Source organism: Pipistrellus kuhlii, unplaced genomic scaffold, assembly GCF_014108245.1.
Source record: "Pipistrellus kuhlii isolate mPipKuh1 unplaced genomic scaffold, mPipKuh1.p scaffold_m20_p_7, whole genome shotgun sequence".
Classification (NCBI taxonomy): Eukaryota; Metazoa; Chordata; class Mammalia; order Chiroptera; family Vespertilionidae; genus Pipistrellus; species Pipistrellus kuhlii.
In genome coordinates this window covers 11,326,924-11,337,885 of record NW_023425573.1, presented here as the reverse complement: position 1 = coordinate 11,337,885, position 10,962 = coordinate 11,326,924, and the positions used below count along the sequence as shown (strand labels likewise).

Below are 10,962 nucleotides of genomic sequence, written 5' to 3'. Positions count from 1 at the left end.
CAGGCAGCACCCACACCACACGTTCCATCCAGACGGAGTACAACATCTCCCCCAGAGATGGCCCGGGACTTCCAGGGCTGCTGAGGGCTGCCTTTCACCCACAGGCTTGTGAGCAGCAGCAGACAGGGATCTGTAGGCCCCCACCACTAGAGGGCACACACTAAGCTCTCTGAGTGTCTGTGGAGTGTCTCTCACTGGGTTTGCGATGCAGAAAGCTCTTCCTGCCACTCCATCCTGAGAAGATGGAGATCCCAGCACACCAACTTGTCACAGTGCAATCCTGTCCCTCACTCCAACCTCCCAGCCTCTTCAGCTCCAACCCTTTGACACCACTGAGGCTAGTGAGGAGCAGTCTGTGGCCACTTTCTCTGCAAGACCTGCTTCGGAGGGAGAGCACCCCATTTGGGTGAAGGGGCTATTTGTCAGCTATTGTGCCAGTCTTGTCCTTTAGAGTCCTTAGCCTAAAATTAGTCAGGTAATGAATAATAAATTATTAGGTAATAATAAATAAAGAAGAAAAAGAAGGAAGCATAATGGCAGGTGCTATGAATCAAAATAAAAAAAGTTATGGAAAGAGAAAGTGCAAGTGTCAGGGTGACCTTGGGCAGCCAGGAAACCAGGCTAGGCACTGGTTGGTGACCCTTGAACCTGGTCTGAAGGCAGCAGGGACAGGAGCCCCCTGTGTAGGGAATTGGAGCAGAGGGAGCTCCCTTACTGTGCTTGAGGAGCTGCGAGGGTCATGATGGTTGGAGGAGGGAGCCAAGGGGAGGGAGGAAAATGTTAGCCTGCTGGGGTGAGGTTGGGATATATAATAAATGCTCATTGTTAAAACTGGGTAAGTGGTATAAGAGGAAATATTGTTCTATTCTCTCCACTTTTGTGCATTTTGAAATCTTCTCTAATGCAAAGAAAGCCAGAAAAATTTGTAACTGGCACTTGGAGCTCCAATAGGAGGAGGTGACTCTACTAAGAAATACACTGTGAAAAAATTCTGCACACACAAAAAGGAGTTCAGATGTCACAAAAGAATGACAAACGGTCTCTGCCATACGTCACTTTGTTCAAGGGAAAACTTACCTTAGTGTAGCATTAGATTGTTGAGCCTAAAGTTATGCGCCAGAGTATATGGTCAGGTCACAAGAGGAAGGCCATCTGATATTTGGACTGGCAGGAACTGTGCGACTTGCGTTTGCCTTGGGTGTGTTACTCTTTTGGAAGGCATGCATTTGCAATAAGGTCAGTGATTGAAAACTGAATGAACCAGCAAAGATAGATTTATGAATGCAGGGATCTCCTGAATGCATAAATAGCCAGAGACCATTCCCAGAGAGGGGATGATAAAACAGAAGGAACAGAAACCAATAGAAGAATGGAGAGCTATTCTGAGCCTGAGAAGAGTATGTTAAAGCAGATTTGTATTTGAATTAAGAGAGGGAGCTAAAGCCCAGTCCATGTGGCTCAGTGGTTGATCATCGATCTGTGAACTAGACCAAGCATGTCAAACTCATGGCCGGCGAAGTACATGTGTTGTAGCAGTTGAGACTTTTTCCACCTACCAAGCAGCCATTCAGCTTCAGGAAAACATTATCCATCAACTAAATTAATGTTATTTCAAATTTTATTGGTATATAATAATAGATTAGTCTGCATGCTTTGTCATTTGGGTTTTTGCTTTGTAGGCATAAAAGAGCTATAACCCTAAGGCGGCTCTGCCTAGCTTTATGTTAGCATGTATTTAAACAACATTATAATAAAAAATAATTTTAACACTGCAGGATCCACAAGAATATTTGTTTCTTTCAAAGGGGTTCCATACATTGTTCAAGTTTGAGAAACTCCGCCTAGAGGACTAGGAAGCAGGTTTACAAACTGGCATCTACGTTTGAATTGATTTGAATATTGAATATTGTGCTACTCCCTGTGCCTTTCATTTCTCAAGTCACTTCGAATTCTTATTTTTAGAACGCTTGCCAAATTCTCATGGCCCGACTCAAGCCAGTCATCAAGAAAAACCCGGAGGGAAAGTGGGAGGACTGGGTGAGTGGTCCGCCTTACCCTGCCCGAGAAGGCAAATGCATCTGGATGGGGAGGTAAAGCCCTCAGTGTGGCTGGTTGGCGGTGCCCACGCAAGAAGCAAAGCATTTACTAGCACTCGCTTCTGCTTTTCTGAGAGGGAGAGGGAGTCTGTGTTCATCCCGTGGCTGCACTGAGGAGCCTCGTTTCTAACTGCGTGACAGCGGCCTCGCTCTGCCCTAGAACACACCTGGCAGAACACCCTTCACTGTCACCGCCCTCTTAGCACAGGCTCCTCCCAGCTGCAGGGCCTGGGCTTCCCACCAGAGCAATGGAGATCACGGCAAATACCAAATACCAAAAGGTTACTCTGCTTTTAATAATAATTATCTCAATTCTCATCATTATTATTATCTCCAGCTCTACCCAGTGTACTCCAGCAGGGAAGCTGATGTAATATACTGAGACAGCCAACCAAAGGACATGGAAAAAAGCAGGGTGAAAATACATACATACTACCATGTTTCCCGAAAATAAGACATCCTCCAAAAATAAGACCTAGCTCATAGAAAGATAAGACATCCCCTGAAAATAAGACCTAGCACAACTTTGGGAGAAAAAATTAATATAAGACACTGTCTTATTTTCGGGGAAACGGGGTACATGCAGGCATGCATGCACACATAGGCACTTACGCATATATGTGTTTAAATATGTGTATGTATATATACACCTACCTGTGTACACGCCTATTGCATAAGAATATGGCCTAGTCTCTCCCTCTCTCTAATTTAAAAAGCCAAAAAGGGAGAAAAAATAATAAACTTGACCCCGTGCGGCTCTGGAGGGTCCCAGGGCGCCGCCCTGGGGAAGCACGGCCTGTGCCTATAGGCGGCCTCAGTCTCGCTCGGGGTGAAGGGCAGAGGGTGCTGCAAACAGAGGAGGGGAGCCCAGCACGGAATTCCACTGCTGTCCCCGCACTTACATGTCTTCATATCAACCATCTCTTTCAGATTGAAACAGCCTACAAGGAATCCATCAGCCTGTCCTCTACGGGGTACTTCAGGTAAAGGATGCTTTTGCGTTGGTTTAGATTACACTTAGGCAGGGATGGCGGGGCTCCTGGTGCACAGATACCTGCTGGTTGCTGGCGCTCAGCCTTGCCCCGTGTCAGCCCTTCAGTCATGGGCAGGGGTGCGGGAGGAGAGCTCGGGGAGGCCAAGGGGGGATACCCCCATGGCCTAGCACAGTAGCTGCGTGATGGAGAGTAAGGCTCAGACACCAATGGGCCTTCTTCAGTGTCTGGGCTGGAACCCTTGTGGGGAGGGCGGTCAGGGAGGCCTTCGGTGCTGGGGTGAGCACTCTGTTCATCTCCAGGACCCAGAGCGCCCCCCGGGATCAGGCCTCAAGGGGGGAAGGAGCCTCTCTTTCCCTCGGGTTTCTCTTCGCAGAGACTACCAGACCTATATGGACTGGGAGAAGGGGGAAGGGGAGCCTTGGCCATACTTTGTTTATGGAGCAGTCTGTTCTGAGGTGGAAGTCGACTGTCTGACTGGGGCTCACAAGGTAAAGAGGGGGTGGGTGTTCTCCACTGTCACCGAGAGAGTGTTTCTATGGGCGCGTTTTCTATGTGGATAATAATCACCCTGACTGCCCGTGGGACCCGGGGGCCGGTAGACAGATGCAGTGAAGATCTGTTTTTAAATGATCTTTTCCATCCTGCGTGTTCTCTTGGCGCAGCTCCTCAGAACCGACATCTTCATGGACTCCGCTTGCAGCATCAACCCGGCCCTGGACATCGGGCAGGTGCGTGGCTCCAGACTGCCCCGAGGGGACTTTGGGTCAATTCCATTCAGAACATTATTTCCCAGAGTTCTCCAAATGCTTAAACCTGCTACAGGTACTCTGCAGTATATGTCATGTATTGCACACACACACAAATAGATAAAAAATTGAAAGAAATTTCAAGAAAAAGTTAGCAGTGGTTGTCTTTACGTGGCAGAAATATGTGTCATTTATCCTGCCTTATAATTCTCCCTGCCTTCTAATGTTCTTCAACAAACATTGATGTTTATAATTAGGGAATATTATATAAATGCATAATAATAAAGCCCCATTCATATTCATAGGCACATGAATTTAAGTAGACTGAACAATATAGAGAACTATAAGGGGGAAAGAAATGCTTAAAAAAACAATTTCTCTCTGGCTGAATTTCTGATTTAGATCTCACAAGTAAATTAACACACTCAAAGCCTTTTTAAGTTTTGAATGAAAGCCTTTTCTGCTGTTGTTGTAGCTTTGCATTATTCCCCCGGTAGCCTTCTTACTCAAAATAAAGCCAGCCGCATCAGTGCTTCCCGAACCTGCCAACCAGGCCCCAGCCTACACCTGAGGAGCTGGACAGGTTGAGCACTTGGCTTCAAACCCAAAAGACAGAAATGTGGTTTCATCTGCCAACAGCTTCCTGCCTTCCTGAGTCCTAAGGAGCTGGCTGGCCGAGGTTGGCCAATGGGCTTTTTGAGGGGCCGTTTCATTGGTCCCTCAGTGTTTCTCAAAGTGCGGTCCTCCGACTCAGCATGGAAAGCACCTACCGTGCTTCTTGGAAATGTGGGTCTCTGTGCCCACCCAGGCCCACTTCTCCATCAGAAGCTTGGTGGGCGGGAACGTGTAATCTGCCCATTTAACCTGCACCTGAGATTCTGTAAAGTTTGACACCCACAGCTGGCCTCAGGCCCCACCTCTCCTTCTCCTTCCTATCTGCTCTTACCAGCTTATTCCTGCTTCTTTGTTGCTTAAGCAAAGGCCAAAAGAAAAATGTTATCATCAGAAAAACTCTACATTTGTCCCATTGGAAAAGGAAAGAAAAACCAGCAATGTGTTAGATGGGAACTCTTGAATTTGAATCCTTTCCTTTAGGGACAAGCATTTGGAAGTATCCACATTTAGCATTTAGATTTGTTTACTTCATTCTGTAATTTTACAATTCAATAGAATGCAACATGTAACTCTCCTTCAGTTTTTTAACCTTGAGGCAGATAACCCCTTTATAGGGGACTGTGAACCTTTTTTCTCAGAGTATAATAGTTTGTAGGTAATAGAACTCAAATGGCATTTAATAAAACGTATTTATTTTAATTAAAGCCAGACCTCATAATATTTATAAGCCACTGAGAGCCAGAGTGAAACGAGAGAGAGAGAGAGAGAGAGAGAGAGAGAGAGAGAGAGAGAGAGAGAGAGAGAGAGAGACAGTACTTTGCCAAGTGGAAAAGCTGAGGTGGGGAGCAGTAAAGAGAGAAATTGCCTTTACAAAGAACTGGAGGGTTGAAGGAATCTGGTGGGCTTGGAGAATCCCCCAGAACTTGACGAGTGCTGAGTCCCTGGAATGTGAGGTACCTGGGCAAGAAGAGCTAAGTCTAGAGGGCCAGGCAGGATGGCAAGCACCAGATGCTGAAAGATCCTGTGTAAGTTCTCTGCAATGCTTTCAAGAATGACTTACTATGTATGGTTCAGAGCTCCATTTGCAATCACATTGGGATACATTTTCAACCAACATCATATGTTTATAAACTGTGCCATTTTTGCCTGTAGGTTGAAGGAGCATTTATCCAAGGCATGGGATTATATACTATAGAAGAACTGAAATACTCCCCGGAAGGTGTGCTTTATTCTCGGGGTCCTGAAGACTACAAAATCCCCACTGTCACAGAAATACCGCAAGAGTTCTATGTTACTTTGGTGTGGTCCCGAAATCCCATAGCCATCTACTCATCCAAGGTAAGAATGCAACACCTCTATTCGTTTGCTAGTGCTCCCAAAACAAAATAACAGTTGGGGTGGCTTAGGCAACAGATATTTACTCACAGATCTGGAGGCTGGAAGTATGAGATCAAGGCTTGATTTATTCGGAGATTTCTCTTTGTCTTGAGGATGGCCATTCTCATTGTGTCCTCGCATGATCATCTTTCTATTGTATATGGCACATGGGTCGGATCTCTCTCTCTCCCTCTCTCCCTCTCCCTCTCCCTCTCCCTCTCCCTCTCCTTCTCTCTCTCTCTCTCTCTCTCTCTCTCTCTCTCTCTCTATCTCTCTTCTCTTTTTCTTTCTCTCTTTCTCGGCTTAATTTCTTTTTCTTAAAAGCACATCCTAAAGACCTCATTTCAACTAAATTACCTCTCTAAAGACCTTATCTCCAATTATAGTCACATACTGACTACTAGCGGTTAGAACTTCAACATTTAAATTGCAGGGGAGCACAGTTCATCCCATAATAAACTGTTCCTTCAAGAAATAATGAAACAGTCCCCTGAATTTGCTTTCTCCTTGGAATTGCAGGGCCCAGAGGGAGATGGGGGAGGGGAGAGCAAACTCATGGCAGAGTGGTACTCACTGCCTTCAGAACCCCAAGTGGAGTCTTCACTCTTGAGAAAGATCATGAAATATACACTGAAAGGTCAGATTATGCTGATCTCTGAAGGCATAATAATCTGGCCACTCAGTGTGTCAGTGTGTGTGTGTGTGTGTGTGTGTGTGTGTGTGTGTGTTAGAGTCCCGATGTATGAATTCATTCATGGGTTGGACCAGGGGGAGGGGACATGGGCGGTTGGCTAGCCTGCCTGCTGGTCGGAATCCTGGTTGAGGGGACAATTTGCATATTAAACTTTTATTATAAAGGATATATACTAAGTGGCCAGATTATTATGCATTCAGAGATCATAATAATCTGGCCACTCAGTATATTTAAATAAAATAAGAAGTCAAACATCTTGAATCATGAAGCTAAGTGCCACTGGAAGGTAAAGCTGAAGTTGTAGGCCAATTTCCCCAGCCCAGAGCCTTCTTTTCTGCACCCTTCCCACATGTCCTCCAGACTCAGCCCTTTCTTGCTCCTACTGCCTCTGCCCACTCTCTCCCCAAGTTATAAAGGGCTTCAAACAAATTTCTCAGTGAGGGTGATTTCCTCTGAGGTGTGAATAGCCATTGATAAAAAATAGCCATGGACGCACACGCTCCATGGCCCTGGGGTCTAACTGGCCCATGTAGACTTGCAGCAAAGATTCTCCAACACATGTACAAAAGCACAACTTCTCCAACCGCAGTGCCATTCTGAGCCCACATCTGGCCAGACACATGGCAACTTTAACCTCAGGTTTTCAGGAGACTACCTCTGTTTCCCAGTAGTCAGAGTTGGGAGGAAGATGAGACTTTCTATATGAATAGGTCCTCTCTCCACGTCTGCACAGACTCTGGCCAGGGATATCTCTAAAGACTGTCCTAACACAACCCCGCCTGTTGGGGCCATTTGTGCTCCAAAGAGGGCACAGGACCTCTCTGCTCTCGCCCCCCTCCCCACCTCCCCTCACCTCACAGGAAATCCCTTCTTTTGCCAGCTCCACCTTTTCCTCCACATTTGCCTCAGAGTAAAAGCCACAGCCCAGGGTAGTCTTTATCTGCTTTGGGCCCTTTTTGTTCCATCTCTCTACTAAGGCCCTGGACACAGAACAAGAACCAGACTCCTTTGAAGGAAGAAAGAAGGAAAATCAGTACAAGAAGCAAGGGAGGTTTCTTTAAAATATAATGCCCTCACACTGTTCATTCAAAAGCATCCAGCATTCACCAGAGAAGTGAGCACAAAGAAAGGCAACAAACACCTCACTGTCTTTCAAGCTCAGCTACAAAGATTGTGGTTCTTTTGCTGAGGGTTTGAGTTAAACACAAATGGCCTAGAGCAGCGGTTTTCAGCCACAACACACCAGGTAGAAATCGCTGGTCCAGAGGCCAAATTGAAGCACTCTAGAGGGCACCAAGGGCTCTGGTTTTCTGAACCTGCACAGGGGAACAGGTGTTGTTAGCTGCCCTGCCACCCTGATGTTCTGGGGCATTTTCATTAACTACTCCCCACACACACCAATCGGCATTGGGGGTCTGGGGAGGTCTGGCAATTCAGATGCACCGCACTCTGAGAGTTATAAAGCCGAAGGAGGTGAGTGTGCATGAGAGTGTGCGAGTGCACATGTGTGTCAACACAAATGACAAGTCCTGAAGGAGCCATGCCTTCCTGAATGCCTTCTGCCTTCCTTCTCAGGGATTGGGTGAGGCTGGAATGTTCATGGGAAACTCCGTGTTATTCGCCATCTACGATGCAGTGGCTGCTGCCCGCAGAGAGAGGGGGTTGGCCAACACCTTCCTCCTAAACAGCCCGGCGACGCCTGAGGAGATTCGGATGGCTTGTGTGGATCAGTTCACCGACATGGTAAGGATGGCGAGGAGAGGCCCCTGCTGGGGTCCCTTTTCCATGGCTTTCAGGTTATCGGTATGAATTTGGTATCTGTGACCGAATTCTAGGGCAGGTTCGTCTTTTTCAATGGAAATTCTCTTTTTTCCTCCACTTGCTACTTCCTAGATGCTCTAAAGCAGCTGCCTGTAAAGTGAGTGAACTTCTTAAAATGATATTTCATTGTTTCCAGCTGCAAAAAAAAGCACACTCTACTGAGTCAGTGCTGATAGCAAATGGTATATATTTTCGTTTGTTTCCAGGAGGTTTTTATTTCTTCCTTGATTTAAAAAAAAAAGGGGGGGGGGAGACATCTGTAAAACTTTGAGCAAAAAAGATAAATTTTTAAAAAATAGCAAATGGGCATGGTAGGTTATTTTTTAAAAATTTGGTCAAAATGGAGTTGATGTGGTATTTGAATTCCTTCAATAACCAAATTAGATTAAATATATATCTGATCTACTCAATTATTTGAAAAGTATCTTTCAAGCAAACTAATAAAAAAAATTTTTATGAAAATATTAAGTCACTGGGCACATGTTCACAGAACACAGTTTCATTTTTCAGCTGCTGAAAATACTTCTAGAACGATCAGAGACTATTTCTATATTCAACTGCTTACTGCAGCCGTAATTGAGTCTGGTATAGCATTAGACTGCAGTGTAGGCCTTTGACATTACAGGGCTTCTGGGTTTAAGATGCATTTTATCCCTAAACATAATGAGAATGAGGAGATTTATGACTCAAGAAATGTGAAAATTAATTAGATTTTGGTAAGAATAAAATGGATACTGACTTGTTCTTTTTAAAAACAAATAACTTTTCTTCCGAATTACATTTTTCATATAACAAACAGAAAAGAGATTTGTTTTTCTGAAACAAAAGGAAGTTCTGGAGCTCAGTGCAGTCCAGTGATGCCATCAGGACCCAGGCTGCTTCCCTGGTCTTGCCCCCTCCGGGTCTGAGAGGGGGGGTTTCGGTCTCCTGGTCACGGATGCTGGCTGCTCCCCAGGAGGCATGGTAGAGGGACAGAGCTGAACATGCCAGCAGAATTCGGACATTTTTTTTATTTATGCGGCTCTGAATTTCAGCTTTTATTTTACTGCAGTGATTTTCAGATTTTCTTGTTTGACCCATTTAATACTTTTTTTGTTTTGTTTTTTATTTTTCAGTTACAGTTGACATTCGGTATTATATTAGTTTCAGGTGTACATATATATGTATAACTTATGAAGGGATTCCCCCCCCCCATACCTCTCATACCCAGTTGATGCCATACATCAGTTCTTACAATATTATTCACTGTACTCCCTCTGTTATACTTTACACCCCCATAACTCTTTTGTAACTGCCAATTTATACTTCTTAATCCCTTCACCTTTTTCACCCAGCCAGCCCCCAAGCCTCCTTCCACCTGACAGTCATCAGTTTGTTCTCTGTTTCTGTTTTGTTTGTTCAGTATAACAACACTGTATTAGTAACCATCTGCCTTTGTTTTGTTTTTTTCAGATTCCCAGAGATGATCCTTCAACATTTACACCTTGGTCCATCCGGGTGTCTTAATCTTGTCTTTCCTTTAGGAAATGAAAGAGTTTATGATTGCCCTTAAAACTCTCAAATCAGAGCAATAAATGAGGTATTTCCCAAATATCAATGATAATTCTAGCTTTTTTATTTCTTAATCCTCACCCAAGGACATGTTTTGTTGATATTTAGAGAGAAGGGGAACGGGTATAGTGAAAGAGAGGAACATCGGTGTGAGAAAGAAACATGGAACAGTTTCCTCCCATGTGTGCCCCAACTGGGAATTGAACCCACTATCTTTTTGTGTATGGGACAACGCTTCAGCCAGCTTAGCCACCCAGTCAGGGCAATTTTAGCATTTTTTAATCACTCTCTGTAGTTTTGGTCACTGCATGATCATGTTTCAGGATACAAATTTTCACTAAAAGGTATAATAGAAAATCAAAATTCTTCTTTTCATTTGCGTTATCCTGAAGATCTACAGCATCTTCAGGGGTTTTGTCTTAGTCCATGTCTTATCTTAATAGAATACCATAGACTGGGAGATTTATTTAAAGCACACACACACACACACACACACACACACAAATATTTATTTCTCAGGGTTCTAAAGACCAGGAAGTTCAAGATCAAGGTGCCAGCGGCTTTGGTGTCTGATGAGCCCTGCATCCTGGTTCACAGACTGCTATCTTCTCACTGTGTCTGGATTTGGAAGAAAGGTTGCTGAGCTCTCTGGGGTCTCCTTTATAAAAGGGTGCTAATCCCATAGATGAGGGCTTTGTCGCCTCCTAAAGGCCCCCCCTCCTAATACCATCACATTGGGGGTTAGGCGTTAACAGATGAATTTGGGGAGAACACAAACATTCAGTCCACAGCATGCCATGTGTGAAAGAAAAGAGCCACATGCTAACCTGACAAGCTCAGGGGAGGCCTGCATGGCAGTCTTGCAAACTTAGAAACCTAAAATAACCACAAAAGATGGTTTGAAAATTAAGTATTTAACTACAAACAGGTTATAGTGGGTAGTCATGTTCTAGGCTGATATTTTCCCAAAGATCAAGTTCGATCTTTTTACTGAGATGAAACGGTTGGACCTGGGAGGGGAGGGAAGAGGCCTCATAGTTGATAAGGTTGAGAATGGAGGGTCTGGA

At 44.8% G+C, this 10,962-nt stretch overlaps 1 protein-coding gene across 1 annotated transcript; it reads left to right on the top strand.

Annotated features, from left to right (window-relative positions):
* Window positions 1-1,944: 1,944 nt before the first annotated feature.
* On the top strand, window positions 1,945-10,268 carry LOC118709136 (aldehyde oxidase 4-like). Its single transcript, XM_036421034.2, has 7 exons — window positions 1,945-2,037; window positions 3,027-3,079; window positions 3,465-3,579; window positions 3,754-3,819; window positions 5,605-5,790; window positions 8,099-8,266; window positions 9,797-10,268. The coding sequence occupies exons 1-7, from the start codon at window positions 1,981-1,983 to the stop codon at window positions 9,848-9,850; spliced, it is 699 nt and encodes a 232-aa protein (XP_036276927.1). The 5' UTR covers window positions 1,945-1,980; the 3' UTR covers window positions 9,851-10,268.
* Window positions 10,269-10,962: the final 694 nt, after the last annotated feature.

Coding starts and splice junctions, on each gene's coding strand:
- LOC118709136 (XM_036421034.2), top strand. CDS start 1,981: ATGGCCCGACTCAAGCCAGTCATCAAGAAAAACCCGGAGGGAAAGTGG. Junction 3,820..5,604: donor CGGCCCTGGACATCGGGCAG/GTGCGTGGCTCC, acceptor TTTTGCCTGTAG/GTTGAAGGAGCATTTATCCA. Junction 5,791..8,098: donor TAGCCATCTACTCATCCAAG/GTAAGAATGCAA, acceptor CTTCCTTCTCAG/GGATTGGGTGAGGCTGGAAT.